The sequence below is a fragment of the Balaenoptera musculus genome, chromosome 15 (genome assembly GCF_009873245.2).
Source record: "Balaenoptera musculus isolate JJ_BM4_2016_0621 chromosome 15, mBalMus1.pri.v3, whole genome shotgun sequence".
NCBI classification, from domain to species: domain Eukaryota; kingdom Metazoa; phylum Chordata; class Mammalia; order Artiodactyla; family Balaenopteridae; genus Balaenoptera; species Balaenoptera musculus.
The window spans coordinates 18,974,693-19,002,266 of NC_045799.1; the positions used below are offsets into that span (position 1 = coordinate 18,974,693).

The following is a 27,574-nucleotide window of genomic DNA, read 5'->3' on the forward strand; positions in this document are numbered from 1 at the left end:
CCACCGCGCCTGCGCCCCGCGACCCCCGGACGGGCCCCGGCGGGGGGCGCGCGCGCCGTCCGCGGTCGACATGCCAGTCCCTCCGTCCCGCAGAGCTACCTCACGCGGCCCCGGACACAGCCTGGTGGCCACGGCCGGCCCCGTCACGCGCGGCAGCCTCGCGCCGGCCCGGCCGTCAGTCGCACACGCACAGCCGGCTGCCCAGCCCACTGTCCCGCACAGGCCCGGCCGCAGCAGTTCCCTCAAGCCCGCTTCCGGAGCGCCGCCCGCGCAGCGACCGGGAGGAGAGGTGAGGGTGCGGAGCGCCCCCCGGGCCCGCCAGCCAAACCCAGTACCTGGGCGGGCTGCCCGGAGGAGGGAACCAGGCCAGGCCGCTTCGCCTCACACCCGCGGCGGCGGCGGCGCCGGCGGAGGCGGGTCCTCCGCGCTCCCTCTCCGGGGTGGGCGGGGGCGGGGCCTCCTGCGGATTGGTCGGCAGGCTCTGATGGACAGCCGGCCTGTCCAGTCTCTCCCTTCTGGCCGCCCAGGGCCGGCCCGCGGGCAGCTCCTACGATTGTTGGACCCACGTTTGTCCCGGCCCAGTGGCCAGTGTGGCCTTCGGGGCGTCCCGTTATTCGGAGTAGTCCCCCAGGCCTGAGCATCCACTGCAAGCCCTCCAGTGGTCTTCGCCTCTGTCCCTTGCCTGGACCAGTGTCCTCCGCACCCCACGCTGCGTCTCCCCGCGGCAGGACGCGGGCTCAGGCCCTACCTCACTGCGCCCCTCCTGCAGATGCTCTCCGGAGCTTTGGTTTTCCCGGCCCGACTCCCCTTGTTTTCCTCCTCCCTCTCTGGCCGCTGCCTTTCGACCTCCAGAAGCTTCTCTTCCTCTGCGGTGGGTCCTGAGTCAGTTCCCTAGGCGACCTGACCCTTCCCATGGCGTCAGCACCCCCGTCCCCCCTCCTCCGCCAAACCCAGGCACCCTAGTGCCAAAGCTGTATCTCCCCCGCATCCAACTACCTGCTCCACGTCCCCACGTAACGCAGACATCTCACCTCCCTCTTCAAATTGCTTCTCCCATAGCCTTCACATTCTCAGAACGTGGCATTAAACGTTTCTAAGATGCTTGGGCCAAAACCATTGGAGATACCCTTGATTCCTCTCTCTGCCTGAACCCCACAGCAATCTATCAAGTCCAGTTCACTCTACCTTCGGATATCTCCGCTCCACCCACGAGCTCAAGGCCCATCTTCTCTCATCCAGACTCTTTAGCCTCCTTGGTCTTGCCTGCATCTGTTCTCTATGCTCTAGTCTTTAAAATGAAATTAAATCATGATTCCCGATCTCCAGCCTCAAACCATTCATAACTTCCCATGGCACACAAAATCCACTCTCCCTACCTGGCCCAGCAGGTCGTACGTGGTCTGGCCCCTTTCTCACCCATTTCATCTCTCACCACCTCCCCTTCACTCCATTCTCCAGCCACAAGGCCTTTTGTTGGTTATTTGAATAATTCCCACTCTTTGTCTTCCAGCAGCCACTCCCTAGACTCACCCCTGCAATCTAGCTGCCCCTGTCACGGAACACCGCCCAAACTAAAGACACCTGCGGTCACAGTGGAGCCTGTCTGACGGATGTTGAGCCAGGCAGAGCCAGACAGAGCAGGACAACGTACTGCACGTCAGAGGTAAGAGGCTTAGCAGAGCACCCAGCTGATGCTAGAGAAAGATCCAGGCTTCCAGGAATGTGTGAGTACCTATAAGTGTGTGCTCGGGCAGTCCACCCAGCTGGATGGTGACTAGTGTCCGGGGCTACCTCTGACTTTGTCTTGCTGTAGTGGTAGCGTGTGTGTGTGTGTTTTGCTCCCCTCAAGTGCAGCCCCCAAGGAGCCGAGAATTCAGCCTGCAGTTGAGGTGTTGTGCTCGTAGGCTTCAGCCACCCAAGGGGAGGTGGAGTGGCTGTGATGGACTGCCACCTAGTGACAGGCCTTTAAAGTAGGAGGGAGGGAATGAAAGTTGACCCAATGCCCGGCCCAGCATTACAAGGTTTACAACATGTCACACCTGATCCTCATAATTACTCTAATCAGGGATGATTGTTCCCAATTTACTGATGAGAAACTGAGATTCAGAGAAGTTCTACAGCTTGCCCCAAGGCCACATAACTAACAAGTGGGGATTTGAACCCAAATCTGTCTGACGCCATGCATTTTCTGCCTCACAGGAAAGCCACTGGCTTCAGTAGGTGCTGGTGGTCAGTGGACAGTGGACACGGAGGCTAGCTGGCTAATCACCAAGGGTGAGGGGAGGCCCTGGGCGTGGCTGGCTCTGGGAGTGGCTGACCCTGGGCTCAGGAAACCTGAGCGCAGAACTTGAGTGCTCACAGCGTGTGGCTTAGGCTTGCTGGGGCTTGAAGTGGTGCTTGCCCCTGTCTACGGCCTTGAGCTCTGTGCTAGGTGTCGGAACCATGAGTCAGGAGAACAAGAGAAACTCAGCACCAGCGCCCCGGGAATTCACAGACATTAGACAAACACTTTGTTATGTAGGGACAATTATGATGGAGGCTATGGAGAAAAAGAACAGAGCGCTATGAGTTAAAACATTAGGGAGACTTACTTGAGATCTAGTAGACAAGGAAGATATCAGCAGAGGCCTAAAGGATGTGAGGAGATGGCTGGGTGAATTATTAGAGGTGGGTTGGAGGAAAGTACTTTCCAGGCAGAGGTAACAGCATGTACAAAGGCCCTGAGACCAGAAAGAGCTTAGTAAGTTTAGGAATAGAAAGAAGGCTAGAGTTTACCAAATGAGAGGGAACACGGGAGGTGATGAGGTCAGGAAGACAGGTTGGGGCTGACTGGGCCCCTCCCTGCTTATCTGATCTAATCCGTTTTTCCAGGAGGCCTCCTAAGTGCTGCAGCCCTCATTTACTCCTTGGGCCAACTTGGGCAGCCTGTGGGTGGTGATGCTTTTTAAAAATCTCCATTTTTCCATTTTCTGAGAGCTTCCCGACACGTAGCCCATGCTTCCTTGCTTTTGCTTTTGCTTTTCCTTTTGCCTCTGGGTCCGGGCCTCCGGGGGCTCCAGAAATCCCTGCCAATAGGATCTCAAATTTTCAGTCTGCTGCCAGGCTCGTAATCAGGAAACAGGGCCCCATTTTCTTTCTGGGACTTCTGAGCCAGCATCTCAGGCCTCAGGTGCCTCCCTCCACCAAAGTAGGTTCAGGGAAAGCAGGGTGCGCAGAGGATGTGACTGGTATGGGCTTCCCCCAGCTCAGCATATATATGGGTACGTGGGTGTTACTGGCAGTGCCTGCAGCTGCGCTGGCTGGGAGGGAGCAGCCCAGCACCCACGCAAGACCCACACAGATGACATCACCAAAGCTAGCCCGGCTTGGGCCTATTTCTGTCAACACTCATGCTTCAGCATGCTCCGGCTACGCCAGTACCTGTACCTGGAGTTTGGGGGGGAGTCCCAGCCGAGTTGCCCCTTTGGCCTTGTGGGCCTGACCCCACAGGTGTTTATTTAGCAGACACTTAGAACAGCACTTGGTATGTAGTATAACTGCTTTACCCCCATTGGCTCATTTACTCTTCATTACAGCACTGAGATAAGTTCTCTCATTATCCCCATTTCACAGAAAAAAAATTGAGACATGGAGAGATTAAGAGGCATACATACTCGTGAACACATAGCTAAGAGGTGGCAAACCCATCCAGGGTCCATGCTATGTTGCCTTCCATGTATGTATGAACGTTTTATTGTGTTTTCTTACCCCTTCCTTAATACCCATAGCTGATGTGTTTTCTATTTTCAATTATTTGGTTAAATACTGTTACAGGTTGGGTTCTTTGGGAAGCAGGCTTTGTGACAGAGGTTAGTGTGCAGAACATTTTTTAGGGAGCGCCCTTGGGATCAACACTGTGGAAGGGAGGGAAGGAAACAGGAGGGGATGCAGGGAGAAGTTAAGCTGTGATTCAGGCCTGGTGACAGCCTCAGCCAGCCCCCCAGGGAGCTCTGTTGCAGCACCTCAATCAGCCATTGAATGTGGGCTGTCTTGGGAAGAGCACAGCCTCGGCCAGACAGCTGTCTGCAGCCACGGTGGTCTTAGGGAGCTGACAGGTTTCCCGGAAACAAGTGCTTCCTTGAAGGGGAATCTGAGTGGCACATCACTGTGCCCATCACAAACGTCTTCTTTCTTAGTCTTTTAAGTACTCTAAACATTTCTTAAAAGGCAAAAATATTGTACTGTAGAAATGGGATATGCTGTTATCCGAAGGAGGAATGTAATTTGGTTAATATGGGTTAACATGGCGGCTGTGATTGAGAATCGAATGTTGGCTGAGCTTCCTGGTAGCCAAAGCAAAAACCCTTTCTATTCTGATAATTGATTCCTTGGGGGAGAAAAATTTTCCTGGCTTTAAATTATAAAAGAAGTTTCTCAAGTGGACACTTATTTGATTGAAATAGTGGAGAATGTTCTCAGCAGATTAACAGCAAATGCCGACACAGCTTTCATTGTTCCTTGTAATGACCTCAAGTGAATATAGAAGGTATAAAAATATAGCTTAGTGAAGCCCCTTCCACAGTTGAAGGTAGGCAGATTTATAGACTTGCAGCATCAAATCTGATCCACGCATGAAACTTTATCCCTTTTCTTTAAACTTTAAAAAATTTTTACTCAGTAGTTTCTTATGTTAGATGTCTGACCAGCCCTTCTCAAGCGTTTGAGTCAGCCAGCCTGCCCCTAAGCATACAGCTGGTACTTAATAAGCATTCACCTTAGTGCACTTTGAACTCCATCCCACAACCTGCGGTCTTGTCTTTTGAGCTCTCGTCCCCAGTATCCATCCATTGGCTCCACCTTAGTCATTGGGCCTCACACTTTTTCTGTCTTATTCTCTTGCACACCTGGGAGGTACTCTCAGCCGCTCCAGAGCCTCATGTTTTCTGTCCCTCAGGGGGAAACCAGGCCGGGACTCTGCTCTCTCTGCTTCCCTTTTGCTGATGGACGCCTCTAATGGGACCCAGATGTTGAGGCAGGAGAGCTGGACTCCAGATGTCCCTTCTTCAGGGAGGTGGCAGGGATACTGTAAGTGCTTCGCTGCAGGCAGAGAAGGGGAGTGCCCTTGCTAGCCGCTGGCACAGGCCAGGCCGGACCTGCTGTTTTTCCACCTTTTCTTCCCTTCTTCCAACAAACACTCCTGATGCCTCCTCTATAGCATTGAGACAGCAGAATGAATCAGACCGAGTTCCCACTCCAGTAGTGGAGAGAGAAATGCCAACAGACGTTTGTCAACAGATGACAGTTCAGTGTGATAAGGGCCCCTGGAGCACTGGGAAGGGACAGCTGACCTTACTAGACCTGTTGGTGGCTGTGGGGACAGAGCAAAGTGAGGGGTGTGCCTGAAGATATGGCAGCTCCAAATATAAGACAGTCAATCATCTGTTTTCACAATAAGGTCACTCCAGGTGTTTTGTGGCTATTTTTGCAACTAAAATGTATTGATAAATATTTTTAGAGATGCATGATTCAGATGTCCACATATAAGTTTATTTAGTTACATATTTTATTTTTTAAATTTATTTATTTTATTTATTTCATTTTTGGCTGTGTTGGGTCTTCATTGCTGCGCGCAGGCTTTCTCTAGTTGTGGCGAGTGGGGGCTTCTCTTTGTTGCGGTGCGCAGGCTTCTCATTGCGGTGGCTTTTCTTGTGGAGCACGGGCTCTAGGTGCGCGGGCTTCAGTAGTTGTGGCTTGCGGGCTCTAGAGCACAGGCTCAGTAGTTGTGGCACATGGGCTTAGCTGCTTTGCGGCGTGTGGGATCCTCCCGGACCAGGGCTTGAACCTGTGTCCCCTGCATCGGCAGGCAGATTCTTAACCACTGCGCCACCAGGGAAGTCCCTCTTTACATGAATCTTTGACTTCTATATAGTTGTCGCCATTAAAGCCACTTTTTGAGTCATCTAGTATAATTTCTGAAAGCACGTCATCTTCTTTCTCAGTCGAGAAAGAGCACTTTTGAAAAATGAGCTTTATTAAGGAATAACTTACATAAACTAAAATGCACCCATTTTAAGTGTGAAGTTTGGTGAGCTTTGACAAACGTATACCCTCATGTGACCTCCACCCAGTTAAGTCATAGAACATTTCCATCACCCCAAAAAGTGTTTAGGTGTCCTTTTACAGTCAGTCTCCCCTGCCCCCAGCCGGCAATCACTGTCTACTTTCTGTCACTACAGATTAGTTATGTGAGTTCTGAAATTTCATGTGAATGGAATCATAGAGTATGTACCCTTGGGTCTCTGTTCAGCATAATGTTTTTGAGATTCATCTGTGTTGTTGCAGAGAAAATACTTTTTGAATCAGTATGTGATACTATCACTAGAAATTTTAACCTAAGCATAATTACCTTTTTGTATAACATTAAAACAGGTTTCTTTTCATTTCTCCCATAGATATATATTAGTGATCTACATAATCACCACTTAAACTGTATTGCTTTAAAAATGTTACAGAAAATTTCAAATGTATATAAATGGAGACAGGATAGCATAGTGAAATGCATCCAGGATAGCATCAGCCAGCTTTAATTATGAACTGGTAGCCACTCTTGTTTTGTGTCAGACTCTACCCACTAACCCCTTCCATATAATTTTGACACAAATATTAGCTCTATAATGTTATCTATAAATATTTCAGTGTTTTTCTAAAAGACTCTTTAAAAACATACATACATAACTGCAGTACCATTTTCAAACCTGAAAAAATCAACACCGTTTTGCTATTTAAAGTGATCTTGAAGAGGCCTGTTTACATGTAATACTTGGGATTGTGAGAAATAATTACCGAGTCTGTGGTAAATTTCTTTGCCTCCTTGTTTACTGGTTTTGTCAAGGGACTACTTATAATCATCCAAAACTAGCTTGACTGAGGTCATTTCAGGATAATGTGTTTTCTCCAAAAAGTGCTTTTTGGTTCGAAACAGTTGAGAGAATAACGCAATATATGAGGGATTTTGTAAGGACTGAAATACAAGTAAACTCTTTTCTCAGAAGAAAAAAAATTTTTTTCTTTTTAAGTTTTCTGTGGAGGAAATACCTATATTTGGTGTATGTGGTATTTAGGAGGTGATATCAGAATTGGTGATTTACTGGTTGTGGAAGTGAGAGAAAGATGTGAAGGATGACGGCTGCCCTAGGTTCCAGTTGGGGGACAGAGTGGATGGTGGTGCAGCGGGCTTGGAGTGGTAGGTACTGAACTTGGTTCTAGAGACTTGAGATTGAACACGGACATCCCCACTGAGCCGTAGTTGGCAGTGCAGTATGTGTCTGGAGCTCAGGAAGGGGGTCTAGGCTGGAGGTGCAGACATGGGGGTCATCATGTTCAAGGGTGAATGAAGTCAGCTAGGCTGAGAAGAGAACCACAGCAGTTAAGGACCTGATAGAGGAGGAAACAGAAGCAACAGCCTGAGAGGGAGGGGTAAAATCAGCAGAGGGTGGCACCATGGAAACCCGAGAGAAGTGCTCTAAGGGAGTGGTCACACATTGTATGACTCCATTTATGTGAGGTGTCCAGGAAAGACAGATCTATAGAGAAAGCAGATTAGTGGAGTCTGGAGGTGGGAATGGGGATTAACTGCATGTGGGCATGAGGGATCTTACTGGGGGGAAGAAGTTCTGAAACTGATTCATGTTGATGGCTACACCACTCACTAACGTTACTAAAAATCACTGTACAGTTGGAATGGGTGGATTTATGATATGTAAGGTATCAATAGGAATTGAAAAAAAGTGGTCAAGTGTCCAGTGCCACAGTGAGTTTAAATAAGATGCAGAAGCAGAGCCCATTTAGTGGTTTGGCTGCTCATTCATGGGTGATTGTGGTCAGAGCGGAGGGGGAACTGGAGGCAAGATGGGGCAGAAGCTAGTTGCAGTGGGTGGGGGAGTGACGGGGTGGTAGAGATGACTCATTCCAGGTGCTTGTGAAACAGAGAGAGGGAGGGGGTGGTGGCTGGAAAGGGTTGGGAGTTGTGGTTTCTTTTCTTTTCTCGTTTTTGTTTTTTTTGTTTTTTTTAACGTGGGAGAGGCCTGAGGTAGACTTGACAGGGAGAACGGACAGGACGGGCTGACCAGACGTGGCGGGTGAGGGAGGAGCCAAGCAAGCACCCGGATGTCTGGCTGGGGTAGCGTGTGGAAGCGGTCTCCCTTTGCCCACAGCTGGACTCCAGCATCATGGAGAAGCCTGACAGGAGGGAGTGGGTCAGACCCTGCACATCTGGCCTCTGCTCCCAGACAAGGCTGGAAGCGGGAGGAGGGAACCTACCTGCCAGATGAACAGGAAGGGGTGGGTCTCCTGACTCCGTCTTCAAGCATCCTTCGGGGCCCTTCATACCTGGACCTCACCTACCTGTCTAGACTCTTCCCTCATTGCAGTGGCCAGGTCAGCTTCCCATTCTCTGGCTTGCTCTCCCAGCCTTGTTGCCACCACCCAGGATGTCCTTCACAACCGTTCTTGACCAGTACTTAGTTGCCCTGCACCTGCCCTCAGCAGAAGGAAGGTCCTTGCCGGGAAAGGTGGGCACAAGTTTCTGCTCATCAGTAAAATCTGCCTGTAAGGCCGCCTGTCCCCGGTTTCTAGTTGTGGTCCAAGGTTTGTCCTCTGGTTGTGGCAGGTCCTGCTGAAGTGTATTGATAAGGCACTGGACGAGCCTCTCTTGTTACTGTTCCTTACATTCAGTGGTCTAGCTACCCCAGAACCATAGAATTCAAAAATGCCTGGCTGCAATCTCTTGCTCCAAAGCAATGGTGGCTACATAACCTCCTTTATTCCCTGGGGTGAATGCTGCCTCCCTCACTGGCCAGTGACATACAGGCTGCCAAGGACCCCTCAGGATTCTCTGCGGTGGGCCCAGCCCCAGGAAGTTCAGAGACCGTCAAGGAGATGGCTCTCCTCCCAGAATATACCTGTGCATGCTGGCAAGCTAGAAGGCTTAGGGCTAGCTAAAAGTGACCAATTCTGACCACTTTGGCCTTCCTGCCCCCTGCTCCATTTGACCAGGAGACCTCACCTTTCAACCTAATTCCAGACTTAGCTGTAACCTAGGATGAATGGAAAAACAGTTTTTGTAGGGACCCTGGCCAGCTCAGGTACTAGAGCACAGAGAAGTGGTCACAGGCCACTCCCTCTCTCAATCAACAAAAGGAGAAGTCTGCATTCCATCTGGGAGAGAGCTTCTGGGATCCAGTGTTCTGATTGGCTTAGTACCCTTCATTCCTGCCATCCTGACAGTAACCTTAGCCACATAAGCAAACCCAAAGAAGCTCCTACTGCTTCTTGCCAGCACACATGGAAAGTGTTCCAAAATCTGCCTCCTGAATACACTTGCTCCATCTTGCTCAATAAACCTACCCTAGGCTCCAAATATAGTTCTTGCACCCCACCTGTTCTTGTAGATTTTCGGTACTCGCCCTCACTTTCTGGGCCTGCCTTTTTCTAAGGATGTGGACTCTGGCTCCCTCCCCTTTGACCCACACCCACGGCAGCAGGACAGATGCAGCCCCTTCCAGGCCTGGCCCAGCCCCAGCTCCTGGGGAGGAAGGCACCACCGGAGCAGGCAGACCACATCCCACTCCAAGTCCCAGCCCCAGAGCTCCACTCTGGCCTGGGGCCCTGGGTGACAAAGAGGCAGACACCAAGTTTCCGTTAAGTTGTAGGAATTTATTTTAAATAACCTACAGTTGATTGATTAAAAGGGAATTCATGATAAAAATAGAAGATACTTGAGGAAAGATGTGGGAAATGGACTCTGCACACACGCTAAACTAACAATGCCTCTAAAACTAATGATTATAGCAAAAAATGTCTTCACATTAAAATTCTGCTTTTTATGTGGTTTTTTTTTTCCATTTTTTACACAATTACAAAAGAAAAAATAAAAGCCCTAAAATCTTGATTATTTTTCCTTTTTTGGACCAAATACTCATTTTCCTCTAAATTTTTGACCGGTGGAACTTTTTATACAATAAAATCTTTCAAGTGAAAGACTGGGGTTTAAAATGAAAAAGATGGGTATCTGAAAGGGCACAGAGAATGTTCAGAACAAAGGATGATGGGAAAATGGTTTCAGTCACTGATTATTTCATTATCCTTAGACTCGCTCACCCCCTCATCCCTCCCCAGCCCCAATCTACACGATCTTTAAGATCAAGAAAAAGGTTTAAATATTTTAAAATAATTAAAAAGAAATAAAAATTCACATTTAAAAAGGAACACTCAAGTCAGGAAATATTTTCCCATCATGCTTTTCTGTGAACAGGTGTCTGAACCAAAACACTGCCGATGTCACGACTGCTTCAAGTTTAATGAAAACTGATTCCCATGACAATAGATAGTGACAACTCTAACAGGTGCGCTGGGTTTTTGTTCTACTTAATTTTCAATTCCTGAAATGGGGGAGAGGGGAGTTTAGGAACTCATTTCTATTAAAATATAGAAGTTATTGCAAAACCCTAACTGTAAAAACGCACCAATATAATCGGACTTCATATACAGTAGCTAAGAGAATCCAAATGTTTCAGTGAAACAGTGAATTTGCCTGGCAGAACTCTGACAAATTCCCATCCACTTGACCCCTTGAAAATAAAAACAAAATTCAAAACAAATCATACAGCTAGAATTTTGATATCTGAAATATTTTTAAATAAGTTGTCCATAGGACAACTGGCTCAGCTCTCCCTTATAATATTTCCAGGTTTATCTTTTCTCAAAGATGTTGCTTTGTTAAGACTTGCTGCCTCTTTCCCTCAGGTGCGAGGGCAGTCGAGGCTCACAGTTTATCCATCTGCCCCAAACCACACTGTTCCTTTTCACAGAACCCTGCCCGCCCCTCAAGACTGGCTAGAACTCGTAGTCCTCATCAGCCATGTCGATGGCCCAGGCAAACTTCTCCCGCTGGGTTTTGTTGTAAATTTTCTCAATTGGGACCCCCCACTTCTTGCACCTGCAGACAAGGGAGAAAGAACGGGGATTAGTGTGTCTCAGGGAACAAACGGGCCAGACCCAAGGCTGAGGCTTGGATGTGCCACCTTCTCCTTCACATCCGTCTGGTGAGAATGAGAGTTAATGAGGTACCAGACATGTTTCTTAGAGCTTCATGTGCTCAACTCATTTAATGTTGACAAAGACTTTTAAAGTAGATGCTATTATAGGTGTACAAATGAAAAAGGTACATATGAAAAACTAAGGCAGAGAAGTTAGGTAATTTGCTTTCATTCTCATGCAGCTAGTTAGCATGGAGCTGAAAAGTGAACCCAAGCTGTCTGGCTCCAGAGTCCATGCTCTTAACCACTGCAGTCTATTGCCTGTCAAGCTAACCAAACCTCCAGCACCAAACAGGGCAAAAAGAGTAGAAAGGGTACAAGAGCTCGCTGGAACCCCCGGCCCAGAGGAGCAGGGCCATAGGAGATGACTGCTCCTCCTAGGCCCAGAAGCTAATAACTAATAAGCATCTTCCAAAAAAGCCATTTATTTTGGATGTTGGGGCCGGGGGGTGGGGGATGGTCCAGGGAAACAAGCAAACAGTAGCGCAATCTCTTTGCATAGGTTGCTCAGATCTGTATTCTCATTGTTTTTTTTCCTCCTTGTTCATACCTTACTTCCTTCACTTGTAAAAAAAAAAAAAAAAATATATATATATATATATATATTGAAAAGTTAAAGTGTAGGTAGATGGGTGGGCTCTTTTGTATCTTTCCTTCAATAAGGACTAAGAGTCTCCATTCTTGTCCTAAAGTTCCATTAGGGGTAGGGACCATACCTGCATTAACAGACATAAACACACTCCAGGATGGTGTAACAGTGTTGACCATTTAGGACCGTCCAGGATGTTCCAATGCATTTGTAGTGGGCACAGCAGAAGACAGAGGTTTCCCAGAGGACTCTTAAGTGTGCAGCGTAGGAACTGCATGTGAAAGCTGACAATGCTCTTGGAACCCCCATCACCCTTCTCAAGCCAGCAGGTGGAGTTCAAGAAGGGTGCGGTGCTTACCAAGCCACGGTGATCCTCGGGTCCAGATAATTGAGTTTGGAGGTTCCCAAAGCAATTTGTTTATTCTCCTCTCGGTCTGTGGCTTGTACTTCAAGCTTCATCAACTGCTCCTCCAGTCTCTGCACAGCCTTCTTCTTTGACTCTACCACCCTGGAAGAAAGGAAGTCATCAAGAGCCAGGCCTGGCCTCTGGACAAGAGCACTGCAACCCCATGGTGCCATCCAGGGGCAGTAAAAGCAGAAAAGCCCCAGGTACAGAGATTTCTAAAAGACATCACTCAGAAACCCTAGAAAAGCTAGGGCCTCTGGCTGGTGCTCTGCCCTTTTTTCTCTCACAACCAACCCCCAGCTTTGTATCACACCAGGCACGTACTTCTTGGTTTTTGCATCCTTAAGGACCTTGGCATCAGCCTTAGCACTTTTCAGGTCTCTCCGGGCATCTGCTAGCTGTTCCTTCTTGGCATCAATCTGGGTGGGAAAGAACAATAAGATTTAGGAATAAAGTAAGCCCAGAGAAGATGAAACCTGGAAGTTCCTCAAGAGAAGATGAAACCTAGAAGTTGTCTACACCAGGCAGGCTGTCTTGGTGGTTTGCCAGGTCAAAACAACTAGGGGTGGCTTCATGAAGGCACAGAGTAGATGTGCAGCGGGTGCTGAATTCAAATGCTACTTGGCCATTTACGTTCTTCAGTCACCCTTGAAGAAATGAGGGTTTTACAGGCAGTGACCCAGGGCCCGCATTAATCCAGAAGCTCAGGGAAAAGAACCCACTGGGACTGGGAATGTGGGTGCTAATCTTTCAGTCAGAGAACACTTTGGTTTTAGATACTGGGAGAGGAGGGCTACAGGTGAGAGCTATTTATCAAATGGCTCTTGTGCCAGGTTGTCGCTTCCATTCCAAGAATACTACTGCAGGAGATACTCTTTATGAAGCTGAGATAGGGTCCTTGCATCTACTGAGCGCAGCTCATTCCTCAGATTCTACCAGCACTCTGGGAAGGAGCTGCCAACTTCTCAAGAAAGAAGGATGCACTGAAGAGAATATCCGAGGGACTAGAAAATGGCAATTAAAAGGTACCCAGGAGGCCAAACAGCTCAGCTTAGTCTGTTCCAAGCCAATACATGGCATGGCCTGCCTTCGGCATTCTGTTTTCAAAAGGAGAGAAAACTGAGATGGGAAGGAAATTAAAATGGTTATCACCCAAAGCAGATTTGAAAACTTTTTAGCTGTGGAGCTCTTTTTCCAAATGAAATCTCATGGGGACCCAGTCTTTAAAGGAAGAGAAAAAGGCAGTTCCAGTCTTTCTTGCTTGAAAGAACCAGTTCTAAGTTCTTCTTACTTAAGCAACACTGTGGAGTTAGAGCCCCAAAGCAGTGAGCTCACACTGCTGGGAGCAGGAGAACTCCTGACCTGTTATTACCTTGCTAACCTGTAAGGTCAAGGGAACCTCTGCCGAGTAAATACATGCCTGACTCATACACACTGAGCTGTTGCTCTCAGCCTGGAATTGTCTGTTAGATTTACACGCACAGCCTAAGACTGGAAACAGAGGTCACCATTGTGAGAGAATCATTAAATGTGTTTTACTATGAATGGCTTACTTCCAACATCTATGTTGTCCAAAGTCAAGCTGAAGGAACTGACACAAAAGCATCACAGACACCACCAGCCAGATTCTTAGGCCAGAAATGCAACAAACCACAATCTTTTAACCATTTCTGTGAATGCTAAATTGGCAGGCTATGTCAAATTCTCTCAAAGCATCAAAGACTCCATTGATTCACTTGGCAAACAGGGGCATGTGTTTGCTTTGTGGGCACACAGGAGATGGTTCCTGTGCTTAGAGGGCTCGTCTGGCAGGCAGCCTGGGTGCCCAAACAGTGGTTCCAGAGTAAGACCAACAAAAGGCCTCCTCATGCTCCAGGGAGGGGTCTCCTGAATTAGGTAAATACCACCTGAATAGTCATGCTTTTATTTCTGGCTTGAAATGACAGCATGAGGAGAGTAAACGGCACCAGATGACTGCCATTAACAGAGCTGCTAGGATGGGCGGTCTGTACAGGTTCTTTGCCTGCCAGTCACATGATCCAAGGATTTGAGATGTCTATGGACACACATTTATTTACTGTGGATGTGTGCATCCCTTCAGGAAAGCCAGATGGCATCTGTAGCATGAACTGCAGGTTGTGTGTGTCTTTTGACCTATATGTACTACACCTGGGTATCTATCTGGAAGAAATTTCAACAGAAGGAAAACACCCTGGGCCTGAAAACATATGTGCAGCCTCACTCTACAGCAGTAGTTTTTAAACTCCAGTTGTCCAAGTACAGTATTCTGTGAACGCAGATGGAAAAGAATCAATCTGTAGTTTAATTAACCTCTAGTTGAAACTCATCATTTCTTCTTCAGTTATGAGTGTGGGCAATTAAACACAGTAATATCAGTAGTATCTATGACTTTATCACCCATAGCTAGTTCATATATTTTCATATTATAATTGCTGCAGAAATCAAAGTATCATTTATATTCATGACTACCTTGACATTTACAGTAATTATTAGACCCATCTAAGATCTAACTTAATAAATTAATAAGGAAGGACATCTGTTACTATATCAGACTTTTTGGTAAACATATTTCAAGATAATTGGTTTACTATGTAACCCATGCGTCTGCTTTGTAGTGAAATATCTACAAATTCTCATTGTGGATTAATACATTAGAATGGATTCGTTATGTAGCCATTGGTAAAACAGAAATGCACATCATCAAATGTTAAGTGCCTTGCTGCTTAAAAGCTCAGTACCAGGCAGAGCTGGAGCAAGGAGAGAGGCACGTGGAAGAGGAACAGCATCTAGTTGTTTGCACATCACCCTCTCCCTCTAGGGCAGCAGCTCTGGCACACAGCCTGTATTCAACAGATGTTTGATGATGAGCTATATAAAAATATGATTCATGTGGAATGTGTAGAAATAAAAATCGTTGTGCTAGGATTAGGGGGAAATTAAATATTGTTTCATCATCTTCAATTTAAAACAATCTAATTTGGAAATAGTTGTATTTCTGGGCTGTGGAAAGGAATTGTGAAGACTGTCTTTATATCCGTTATCCTCATGTATAAGGACAATAATTAGCAGTATTTCAAAGAGGGTACATCAAATTTACCTTCTCAACACAGAATGAAGACTTGCTGAACAGTGAGTACCTGATATTCAGTATCTTGATCAGCAATAGCTACTGCCAAATTTCCATTTATTTAGCGTGAACCTTTCTGATATCCCAGCCAGAAGGGTGGAGTATAAATGCCCATAGCAGACATGCTTCTCTTCATTTTGCTACCCCACCATCCACATCCAAAATACCTTAGATTGCAAGTTCATCATGGACTTCTCAAAAGTTTTTGGTGGTGCCCTCTGATGGTTACAAAGAATTGCAACGGCCCGGTTGGCACGGTTATAAGATAGTATCTTTGCTGGGATGTTCTCATCAGCTGTAAAAAGGAAACATGGTAATAAGAGTCCATCTGTATAAGAAGAGAGAACACACAATGTCCCTTTCCCCAGTGCTTTATCTTCACGTAAAGGTTTTACTAGTCCTCATCTCATTCAGATGATCAATTCAGGTTCCCCCAAGGCACAAGGTCAAAATCTGAGAGTCAAGAGAATCATCTGCTTGCCTCAGTGCCCACCTCCCCCATCTAACCACCCACCCAAAATAGCCTGAAGAAAATATGGGAATTGGGACAGAAAGAGCCTGTAGAGGAGGGTAAAATGAAGGGACCAGAAATTTTACATCTTAAAACCACAAGGCACTATATCTTTCAGAAAGAAAAATACAAAGTGTCACCTAAGAAGTGTTTTTACTTGTGTCATATAGCATTCTTTACCCCACCCTAAAATACTGACCCTCAACATACCCATCTTTGGCTTTTTGAATACCATTTTCTAATACCATTTGACATATTTCTAGAGGACAGTGGAAATTCAGCAGTGACTAGGCTCCAGAGAAAAAAACCTTGTGGATCTTGGTGATACTTTCTGCAGCTAGTTTTTAGGAGGACACTACCTACTCTATTTTTTCTTTTATACTTATTTATTTATCTATTTATTTGGCTGTGTCGGGTCTTAGTTGTGGTATGCAGGATCTTCATTGTGACATGCAGGATCTTTTGTTGCAGCACGTGGGCTTAGTAGTTGCAGCATGGGGGCTCTCTAGTTGTGGCGCGTGGGCTCTAGAGCACGTGGGCTTAGTTGCCCTGCAGCATGTGGGATCTTAGTTCCCCGACCAGGGATCAAATCCACATCCCCTGCATTGGAAGGCAGATTCTTAACCACTGGACCACCAGCGAAGTCCCGAATACTACCTACTCTTAGGAGGGAAAAAAAGAAACCTCAGGGTAAGGATTTGCTCCTATGCTGTTTTAGTAACCATGACAACCTTACTCTCTCCAATTTAACAGAACATTATAGCACTTTATCTTCATTCTATGAGCTTTTAAATAACACAGATATAAAACACAAATGCAGGCATTTTCAGAGCAGATAGAAAGCCCCTGTCAGCATTTCATAAAACTATTCTAGAAGCTAGAGTAGGAATAGGGGAAACAGCACTGATCTGTTTATACATCTAAGCCTTAGCCCTCTATTAGAGGTATGGAGGGAAAAAGTTTCCAGTCACAATGTTAAGGAGGAAAAGTAGAACAGATCTAGGACTTAGCTGAGTAAGGATAGTGGTCATCGTCGGTAAGGCTATGGGCCCTATCTGGTCAGGCAGTACTTACGAGCTGTGAGTTCCTTTAGCTGCTGCTGTAGCGTGATGGAGGCATTGTATGTACGGAACACCTTCGCTGTCAAGCCCTCCATGAGATCCTGAAGATGTTTATTTAGAATACCGGTCTGGAGGAGACAAAGCAACGAAGAGGATGTTGGGATTTAGGTAAAAGCCATACATACCACCCTGGCCCTTCTGGCAAGCTCCAGGACATTTATGCCAGTGCAATTACACCTTGCCAAGTTTACTGTCCTGCCAGTGGGAAGTTAGGAAACAGGAGAAGAATTCCAGAATACAGAGTTGCATGTACCTCCCAAAGAAGCACACTTCAATCTTAAGCAGGCCAATAAAGCAACTGTATCCTTCCCTATTAAGATCTTCCCCAATAAGATTTCAGGGACAGGTCTTGGGTCTCTAGCACAGGTGGCTGAGCATCCAGCCAAGGGAAGGCTCTGCAGGAGCCAGAGGGTAACAGGCAGGGTTCGTCCACCCCATCCCAGGGCTTCGGCCATGGATTTGCTGTGTGCCTGAGGAAGGGAGGGTATACAGGGTGTCCCAGGACAGGCCGAGCGGAGAGCCCCAGTCACTCCCAGGCAAACCTCTCCTTTAGGAGCTTGGGAGGCTCTGGCTGGACCCCTCTTCAACCCAGTGCAGTTTGCCCACTCACATTGAGTCTATCAAAAAGATCATCCTCAGGCTGTTTGTTCTCCATAAATAGTTGTAAGTTCTTAAAAACCTAAAAGAAATAAGCAGAGCCTAATTATTATTATTTTTGAAACCTCTACTTTGGAAATAACTGCAACTTAAAACTTGCCAACAAACCAACCAACCGCACAGAGTACAAAGAAACACCCATATCCTTTACCCAGATTCACCTACCATTAATATTTTACCTCATTTCCTATTTGTGCCGTGTACACATACACTCATTTCCTTTCCACATTTATGTGTGTATATACACAATTATTCGTTCAGAACCATTTCTGGGTACTTACATAATTATGGCCCTTTACCCTTGAATACTTCAGTGTTTCCTAAGAATAGGGATATTCCCTTACATACACACAGTACTTCTCAGCTTTATAAATTTATACTGACACATTTTTATCCAATCTATTGTCCATATTCCAATTTTGTCAGTTGACCCAATGATGTTCTTTACCTCCCCGGTGTGGAATCCAACCTAAACTCAGATATTACATTTAACTGTCAGATCTCTTTAGCTTTGTTTAATCTGGAACATTTCCACAGCCAGCAAAACCTAATTACTGATGAAACATCAGACTGCTGAAGGGCTGGACTACTGGGGTACTGCACTCTGTAAGGTCTCCAGTTCAAGTCCAGTACTTCTGGGGGACCATGGTGCTGCAGCACCCTCTTCAGCTATGGGCTCAGAGATCCGGGGACTCAAGGGCTACCTTTTTGCTGAGTGAGGAGTTGGGGGAAAGTTGAGCAATGCTACGAAAATGACAAATTTGCAACATGACCAGGGAATACTGAAGTGTGGTTAGATCATTAAAATAGTGTGATGGGATAAACCTAATGTGCAGTTCGTTGTGAGGGCCAACTCTCTATAGCATTCTCTGTTGAATGCTGCCACAGGAGATGGCCCCTCGTTCCCAGTAAAGTAGCATGGGGTGAGGGGTGAGGGGTGAGGGGCAGGGACTAAAAGGAGGTACACAGGACACCAAACAATACCTCTCCACTCTCTTTCAAGCCATTTCTTCTAGTGTTCAGCAAAGCACAGAGCACAGAAAAAGCACTCAACAAATGCTTGTTGAATGAATGAATGAAAAAACAGGCCAGGGAGCTCAGGCCACATTAACTTACTCGTTTCTCAACGGGGACTTTGTTATAGTATCTGATTGAGTCCTTTCCCAGGAAGTCAAACTCTACCACGTATTCCTGACCATCCAACTCTGGGTGCAGATTGATGTGTTCCACACGAAGTGAGCAGCAACCCACAGTGTCCGCTGTTTCTCCTTCCTCCTTCTCATTGCCCGCTCGCAGAGCAAGCTGTCCAGGGATGAGAGAAGGAAAAAAAAAAAAAGATAAGCATGAATGAAGAAACGTCAACATCTGTAGGAAACCAAAATCAGAAGCCTCCCAATTCTCTTCGGGAACAGAGCATCAGTTTGCAAGGCCTGGGAATTGCGGATCTGCATTGTTGCTTCTTCCCTTATAAAATGAAGTGTGGATCATCAAGGGATATTAAACTTTCCCAGAAATCTAAGCTTCTGTTTACTCTTGTCCTTTCAAATGGGGATAGTGGAAAGAACATATTTAAAACTCTGGGCAATCAGACTCAAAAAGCTAGCCTCGTAATTTTGCTTAATTTTTAAGACAATTAAGAACTTGTGTTAAAATAAATATACTCAGTGCAAAACCGGGGGAAAACATGAAATCTTTTTCTTCCAAAAGAGTGCTGAGAAACTGATCTTCAAAGCACTGACTTCTAAACTGTAGTTGTGATACATTGGCAGATTATTTAACCAATTTTAAGGATTATAACTATCCTTTTTAAAAACAAGAAAGTAAAAAAATCAGAATTCACTGCTCATAGAAAGGCTAAGCATTATTTTGTGCAACATTTGTTTCAGTTACACACAAACATATTTATGTGTTGCGTTGTGATATAAAATAGAATTTTGGGGGGTGGTGCATTGTCAGAAAGAGTTTGAAAATGTCAGTATTTCTGGCACATTCAGATTCATGAAGATCCTCCTATTAGGCAGACTGTATCTAGACAGCATCAGACACTGAACATCTCTCTCTCCACTTCCACCTTCCTTACTGGACCAGAGATCAGGTGAGCAGGACCCCAGGTGTCTGGGCTGTCACTGCCCCTCCAGCAGTACTTATAGCACAGGGTCTGGAGGAGTAAATGCTTCCCACATCTCCGTTAAGATGCACATGGTAGACGACGTGACAGGAAGATGCTCTCACCTTGTCGATGAAGTACAGAGCTACAGCTCTCTGCCGGACTTTCATCTCTTTGGACTTCCAGTCTTCCCGGTACTGGTTCCGGATCTTGTCCACACACTTCTTCAGCCGCCGAGCAGTCTCATATTTCTGCCAGTCTTTCTCACCCTGCAAAAGACCCAGTGCCAAAGGTGGATTGCTTAGGGACGGTGGAGTAAAGACAGACACTGAATATCCAAGTTCAGAGCTCTGAACCAAAGAGAAGGAACTTGAGCTTCAGTTAAGCAAGGCATATACCTGATGAGAACTCACGCTGTCCCATTTCCCTGACAAGCAGAACTGGCTCTTGTCTGATTGCTAAGAAAGCCTCTGGCTTTCATTTTGTGAAATGTTTATGTTCTTAAGAAAAGCCCACATGACATGTCCCCAAAATTAACTTCTGTCAACACAAAGGGTATAAACATCCCTATTCCCACATCAGCATCACAGCTTTGCTGCTGAATCTGTGACCCAACAACAGTTTTCTGCTAGGAGTGAATTTCATTAAATTCAAGACAATCATTCACAATTTGATGGAACTGTCAAGGAAGCAGAACCAAAGATAACAACATGTAATTACTAAGGAACACAATGACTTCCAGGAACAGCTATAATTATTCACCATTTTCTAACTTCTGCATTTAAAAGTATTCTTAATGAGATTGACGGCAACAGTGTTACTGGGAAGACATTTTTTTAACATTAGAGCTTTTAGTGGCAGGTTTAAAAATTGATTCTAAAGCCAATGAAAGGTTTTTAAAAGGGTGTGAAAAGACAATCTAATCAACAGTGATGGAAGATTTCTGTTACCTTGTTGAATGGAAAAAGATTCACAAGCAAGGACTGAAAATAATGTCAAGTGAGAAAGGAAAGGAAGGAAAATAAAATCCAAGAAATCCAAAAGGGCCAGGGAATATTACAAGGCCTGAAACAGACTATATGACATGAACACAGGGACAGAATTTGAGAACTCAAGAATCTCAGCTCTTAGTTCCCCCAGCCCACAACCAAAGAGAGTTGCAGTGATTTCTACCTATGACATAGACAGGTGGTCTTTGAGGCATAAGAACTGCGGTCAAGGTACCTGGCCTTCTGAGCACGCAGGTGTGTGGGGCACATGGAGCAAGAAATGTCTTCTGGGGCTTCCCTGGTGGCGCAGTGGTTAAGAACCCGCCTGCCAATGCAGGGGACACGGGTTCGAGCCCTGGTCCGGGAAGATCCCACATGCTGCGGAGCAGCTAAGCCCGTGTGCCACAACTACTGAGCCTGTGCTCTAGAGCCCACGAGCCACAACTACTGAGCCTGCGCGCCTAGAGCCCATGCTCCGCAACAAGAGAAGCCACCGCAATGAGAAGCCCACGCACCGCAACTAGAGAGAGCCCACGCACAGCAAAGAAGACCCAAGGAAGAGAGAGGGAAAGAAAGGGAGAAAGGGAAGGGAAGAAGGAAAGAAACGTCTTCTACTTCTAGTTCCTAACATTCAGAAATGAAAGCTACGCTAATGAGTCATCAGCACACTCCCACAGCTGTGTGTGGACTAGTTGTATATGCTTGTTTGGCTACAAAACAAGAGGCTCAGTAACTACCTGTTGTTGTGGGTGGGTGGTTTAGTAGTTGAGTGATACAGGAGAAGTATCCAAGTTCTATATACTGACAATGGGAAGCTGAAAACTTCCCTCTGGTTTTTCTAAGTACATTCTGACATTTAAGAGGGCAAATAGGACTTCCCTGGTGGCACAGTGGTTAAGAATCCGCCTGCCAATGCAGGGGACACGGGTTTGATCTCTGGTGTGGGAAGATCCCACATGCTGCGGGGCAGCTGAGTCCGTGCGCCATAACTACTAAAGCCCGCACGCCCTACAGCCCGCACTCCACAAGAAGAGAAGCCACTGAAATGAGAAGCCCGTGCACCGCAACGAAGAGTAGCCCCCGCTCACCGCAACTAGAGAAAAGCCCGCGGGCAGCAACAAAGACCCAACGCAGCCAAAAAAAAAAAAAAAAAAAAAAAAAAGCAATTACACATCTTAAAAAAGAAAAAAAAAGAGGGCAAATAAGAAAAAGGTGTGGTAGAAACTTTCCTCATGTAAGTAATAAATCTCCCTGACAATCATTCTTATATACACACCCACGAAAGACGGGACACGAAAGGCTCATCTTCAACAGTACAGTCTCCAGCTCAGAAGTGGGCTCCCTCCCATCATTCTGATACACAAAGGCCTACCAAAACCTGAGTCTGAGTCTTCGAATTCCAGTAGGGTTACATTTGCTCATTCCTTAGTCATACCACTGAAACAAAGTTTAGAAAACCTAACAAGTAAGTCATTCACAGGATAACCACAAGACCAACTTTTCTTCACAGGTTGGCTAGGCTCCTGGCACAAGGATCCAGGATTATCTCAAGTAAGGACACAGAGATGGGGGTGGTGGGAAGAGCCACCTTGTCTAGGTCTAACAGGAGAGGGCTGGCCCCTAGGAAGTATGCATATCCCTGTGCCCTTCAGTTTCCCTAAACAGAATCCAGAGAGTGAACAGCAATCTGAACCCCACACATACATAATTTAAACAAAAGACAATAAATAAACTGGCCCTACGTGTTTATACTATGTTTAAAAATAAAATCCAGGACTTCCCTGGTGGCGCAGTGGTTGAGAATCTGCCTGCCAATGCAGGGGACATGGGTTCGAGCCCTGGTCTGGGAAGATCCCACATGCCGCGGAGCAATTAAGCCCGTGAGCCACAACGACTGAGCCTGCGCGTCTGGAGCCTGTGCTCCGCAACAAGAGAGGCCGCGATAGTGAGAGGCCCGCGCACCGCGATGAAGAGTGGCCCCCACTTGCCACAGCTAGAGAAAGCCCTCGCACAGAAACGAAGACCCAACACAGCCAAAAATAAATAAATAAAGGAGTTCCTTAAAAAAAATAAATAAAAATAAAATCCAACCAGCTTTCCATACATGCCCATTCTTAAATATGTTTGTCTTCTTCTTATTGATTTGTAGAGTTCTTTATAGATTCAAATCCTTTTCAGATAAAAGTAGTATATTTTCTTCCAATACTTCCTATTCAACCTTTCACTCTGAGTAAATCTTCTAAAAAGATTTTACGTTATGCAGATTTAAGTATACAGTTAGATCAGTTTTGACCATCCATAACCCATGTAACCTACACCCCATCAAGTTAGAGAATATTTCTGTCATTCCAGAAAGTTCCCTTATGACCCCTCCCAGTTGATCACCAAGCAACCATTGACCTTTTAATCTGATTTCTATTATCATAGATTAGCTCTGACTAATCTAGAATATTATTTAAGTGGAATCATAAAGTTGAGATTCTCATGTCTGGCTGCTCAACGTGTTTTAAAGATTCATCCATGTTGTTGTATTTATCAGCAGTTCACTGCTTTTACCTTGCTGGTATATTCTATGACTATCTCTAATGTGTTTGACTATACTACACCGTGTTTATTCTGATGATGGACCCCTGGGATGTTTCCAGTTTTGGACTCGCATAAATATAGCATTATGAACATTGTTGTATAGGTCTTTTTGTGGACATATGTTTTCATTTTATTTGCAGCAAAATTACCTAGAACTGGAATTAGTATCTTACTGTGGTTTAAATCTGCATTCCACTGATAACTGGTGATGCTGAGTACTCTTTCATGTGCTTTTTTACTGGCCAATCCTCTACCTTCTAAAGCATCTTGTCTTTTGCTCTTTTTTATGGGATGTTTTGTCTTTTTATTATTGAGGGATAGGAATTCTTTGTATATTTGAGATACAAGTCTTTTGTCAGATATACATGTTGCAAATGTCTTCTCCCAGTCTGTTACTTGTGTATTTATTATCTTAGCAGTGTCCTCTGTTGAACGTATTTATTTTTAATAAAGTCCACTGTATCAACTGCTTATTGTTAGTGTTTATTTTGTGTCCTAAGAAATCTACTCTAAGGTAATGAAGATGTTCTACCATGATTATCATCTAGAAGTGTTAATGTTCTAGCTCTTACACTTAAAAATTTAGAACTGTATACTAAGAAGTCAGGTTCAGAATGTAATTTTTTTTTTTTTTTTTTGGCTGTGTTGGGTCTTCGTTTCTGTGCGAGGGCTTTCTCTAGTTGCGGCGAGTGGGGGCCACTGTTCATCGCAGTGCGCGGGCCTCTCACTGTCGCTGCCTCTCTTGTTGCGGAGCACAGGCTCCAGACGCGCAGGCTCAGTAGTTGTGGCTCATGGGCCCAGTTGCTCTGCGGCATGTGGGATCTTCCCAGACCAGGGCTCGAACCCGTGTCCCCTGCATTGGCAGGCAGATTCTCAACCGCTGCGCCACCAGGGAAGCCCCAGAATGTAATTTTTTAAAAAATAAGCACATCTTATTTTCTCCTTCTAATAAAACTCACCAAAATCAGAGCTTCCCAAAACTATAAAGTTTTACAAAGACATTTCCTTCAATCCAGCCCTGTATCCCCAGATGGTTGCATTTAAAAGGTTATAGACACATACATCTTTGAAACCCCTAGGTCCTAAAGAGAGAAGAAACAGAAGTGGGTATTTGGCACTGAGAATATCTTGGTATGACTGAATGCAATGTGATAGCAACAGTGATACTGAAGGTTGCTGTACTTCATTTAAAAGAAAAATGATAAATTTTGTTCATAAAGTTAAGACTGGTTTGAAGAGTCTTACTTTTACTAAGGCCTACTTCCCCAGGTTACAAGACCAGATAATGCTTGGCAGGGGCTGGACTTAGCAGTTGAGAACGTACTATAAGCAGTCCTTTTGCAACCTCTAGATCCATGGTTTATCTGGGATCAGAGAGTTTTGTTGAAAACACAGGTTCCAGAAAGCTGACCGTCATTTCCCTGCTATTTCAGATTCTACAGGCACCAGGTACAGAGTGGAAGAGGACGGAAATGGAAACACTTGCAAGATGTCTGTATAATGGGAATCCTGGGTGGAAAAGCAGAACAAACCAAGATGAGTATATAAAGATGTGAATGAGCTCAGGACAGTCTTTTCAGTAGCTGGAGCATGTGTTACTGTGGCTTTCAAAAGTTCTGATCCTTTCAATGACCTAGGAGACCAGAAGTAGTGTAACGCTGGCTATGACCACAAGCAGACCAATCCAAGTTTCTAGAAAGGGGGCAAGGACAGGGTACATCAAAGGGACACATTTCAGCTGTGCTCTTTTTTACCCTTGACAACCAAATTTTTTAAATTGTCAAAAATCTGTAAGTCACATCATGCTTGAGTTAAATTTTTTGAAGGAGCAGAGATGGAGTAGAAAGGTGTAACAGTATTACATGGGAGAAGTGAATGAGCAAAATACAGATACAAGAGCAAGCAAAGAATCTCAGGAGAAATCCCTAGAGGCTGAGCAGAAAGGTGTACAGCAGAGCCCCATGATGGTGGCAGCCTCCCATAAACTGGACCTAAAGTCCCCCATGAAGTAAAACCACCAGTTACCACCCTTCACCCTCTATGACAAAATCTTACGCTTCACAGACCTTTGTCAGATCAGGTCAATGAATTCATGCTTTAATCATCACTGTACTCCAAACATGTAGCAATGAAAGTGCTTCATGCAAGAAGGGGCAACCTGAAGCCAGGGGCTGTGTTAGCGTGGGCTGAGCTGGGTTAGAAGACTCGCTGTAAGACAGGAGGAATGAGCAGAGAAGTGGAGAGCAAAGAGGAGGAAAAGGGAATGATACACAGACAAAAACTACTTCCCATTCAAAAGGGTTTACAAACAAATTCCAAAATATATGAGGAAAATGGGTTAGAAGAACTGCCAACAAAATAATTAGTACATGAATTCACTTCAGGTAATATTTTAAAGAACAAAGACTTTCAAGAGAAAAAAAATATAACATCTACTAAAAAGGACAAAAGAATGATAAAATAAGCACGTCTTAAATGAAATGAAATCAGGTAAATATGAAATAAAAATAATTAGAAATCCTGAAAACAAAAATAATAATTGAAACAAATTATAGGTGGGATAAACTTTAGATTGGATATAATAAAAAAGAGAATTAGTGAACAGAAGTAAGTCTCTAGAACTCCCCCGAAACGAAGACCAGACCTAAAGAGACAAATAAATGAGAGGAATGGCCTAGAAGCTATGGAAGAAATAATGGCCGAGAGTTTTCTAGAATAAAAATGCTTTTGTCCTCAAATTGAAAGTCTAGTCTGAGTATCTTTAAAAATATATGTATACTTAGATATACCAAAGATCGCCAATAATAAAGATGCATCCTTTACTGGAGAAAAGACAGATCATAAGAATGAAAATAAAGAAACTTTCAGATAAACAAAAGAAAAATTTGCCACCTATGGAAACTCACTAAATAAACGGTAAAGGATGTATTTCAACAAGTAAACCCAGAGAGAAGGTACTGAGTACAGAAATTAATCGAGTATTTGACTGTGACAATAGCTGACTAGTGAGAAGTTAAGGTTTTATGGATGATTGTTTTTTAAAAATATAAAAATAGTGTCACTATATAGAAACTCCAAAAAGACACAGACACTTTTATAATAAGAGTTCAGCAATGTTGCCAGATAGAAGATCAATATTAAAAAAATCAACAGCATTACCACTCCAGTAATAACAAACAAAAATGTAACAACGAAAAATACTCAATTGCACAAAAAACTATAAGGTCTCTAAGAAAAGTTTAAAAAAATGTGTAATACCTCTATGGAGAAAATTACGAAACAATATTGAAGGATATATTCAAAGACATGAATTAATGGAGAGGTATAACATGTTCATGGATTGGAAGATTCAATAAAATAATCTCAATATTTTCTCCCTATTAATCTATAATTTCAATGCAATCTTATAAAAAAAGTCTCAATAGTCTTCATTAGAACTTGACAAATTTATCTCAGAATTAATGTGGAAGAGCACAGAGCCAAGACAATTTTGAAGAATGAGACGAAGGACACTTGTCCAACTCAATGGTAAGACTTTATACAGCTACAGTAGTTCAGACAGTATGCTACTGATGAAGAAACAGACAAATGAAACAGGACAGAGAGCCCAGAAACAATATGACATATGTGTAGAAATGTGGTATATGACAGAGGGGTAACACAACTAAATTGTTCTGGGACAACTGGTTATGCATTTGGGAAAAATACATTAGACCTCAACCTCACACCATACACAAAAATATATTCTAGTGGATCAAAGATCCAAATATAAAAAGCAAAATCTTAGAAACATATGGAAAAAAGAGAAACTTGTGCTCAATGTTGGGAGGGTGGTGGTGATGTAAACTGGTTCAAGTACTTTAGAGAACAATTTGGAAATATCTAATAAAGAATTTTTAAGGGACATTTTCGTCTGTATACACAAGGAAAATGTGTTTATGCCAGCACTATTATATTAGCTAATGACTGTAAACCCGAAGTCTCTCTTGACAAGAGAACAGATAATTTTTTATATAATAGAATACCGTGTAGCAAATAAAATGGATAAATTAGAAATGTGTATCAAGATAATAAAATCTCAACACCAAAGCTGGGTGAAATAAGTTGCAGAACAATCTCAATAACATATCTCATTTAAAATCAAACCTTGTAAAACAATACTACATATTGCTCATGCACACATAATATACTGTAAAAATACAAAAATACACACAAGAATGAAAACATTAAATTCAATGTAGTATTCTCTAGGGAAAGAGATGAATGGCACCTAGTAGGCTTCAGCTATGGTTATCAGAATACTTTTTATGAAATGAAGCAATTGAAGAAACAGGGCATGGTGTTAAGGTTTGACACAGCCAGATGGTAGGTATATAAGTGTTCAT

At 44.5% G+C, this 27,574-nt stretch overlaps 2 protein-coding genes and 1 long non-coding RNA gene across 4 annotated transcripts in view; 1 reads left to right on the forward strand and 2 right to left on the reverse strand.

Annotated features, from left to right (window-relative positions):
• The window catches only part of PLCG1 (phospholipase C gamma 1), a 34,170-nt gene extending 33,755 nt beyond the window's left edge, over nt 1-415 (reverse strand). For both annotated transcript variants that reach the window (XM_036825304.1, XM_036825306.1), the window contains exon 1: nt 100-415. The gene's annotated coding sequence lies outside the window, so the exon portion shown is untranslated. The remainder of the gene's footprint in view (nt 1-99) is intronic.
• On the forward strand, nt 161-25,629 carry LOC118881021. Its single transcript, XR_005016421.1, has 3 exons — nt 161-289; nt 1,511-1,663; nt 24,623-25,629. It is a non-coding gene; the product is annotated as an uncharacterized LOC118881021 (long non-coding RNA).
• The window catches only part of TOP1 (DNA topoisomerase I), an 87,277-nt gene continuing 69,381 nt past the window's right edge, over nt 9,679-27,574 (reverse strand). The window contains exons 14-21 of the mRNA XM_036825308.1: nt 19,740-19,883; nt 18,624-18,809; nt 17,461-17,529; nt 16,804-16,918; nt 15,386-15,513; nt 12,395-12,489; nt 12,023-12,172; nt 9,679-10,975 (exon numbers count right to left, since the gene is read on the reverse strand). Of these exons, the coding sequence (XP_036681203.1) occupies nt 10,873-10,975; nt 12,023-12,172; nt 12,395-12,489; nt 15,386-15,513; nt 16,804-16,918; nt 17,461-17,529; nt 18,624-18,809; nt 19,740-19,883 (990 nt within the window). The 3' untranslated portion in view covers nt 9,679-10,872. The remainder of the gene's footprint in view (nt 10,976-12,022; nt 12,173-12,394; nt 12,490-15,385; nt 15,514-16,803; nt 16,919-17,460; nt 17,530-18,623; nt 18,810-19,739; nt 19,884-27,574) is intronic.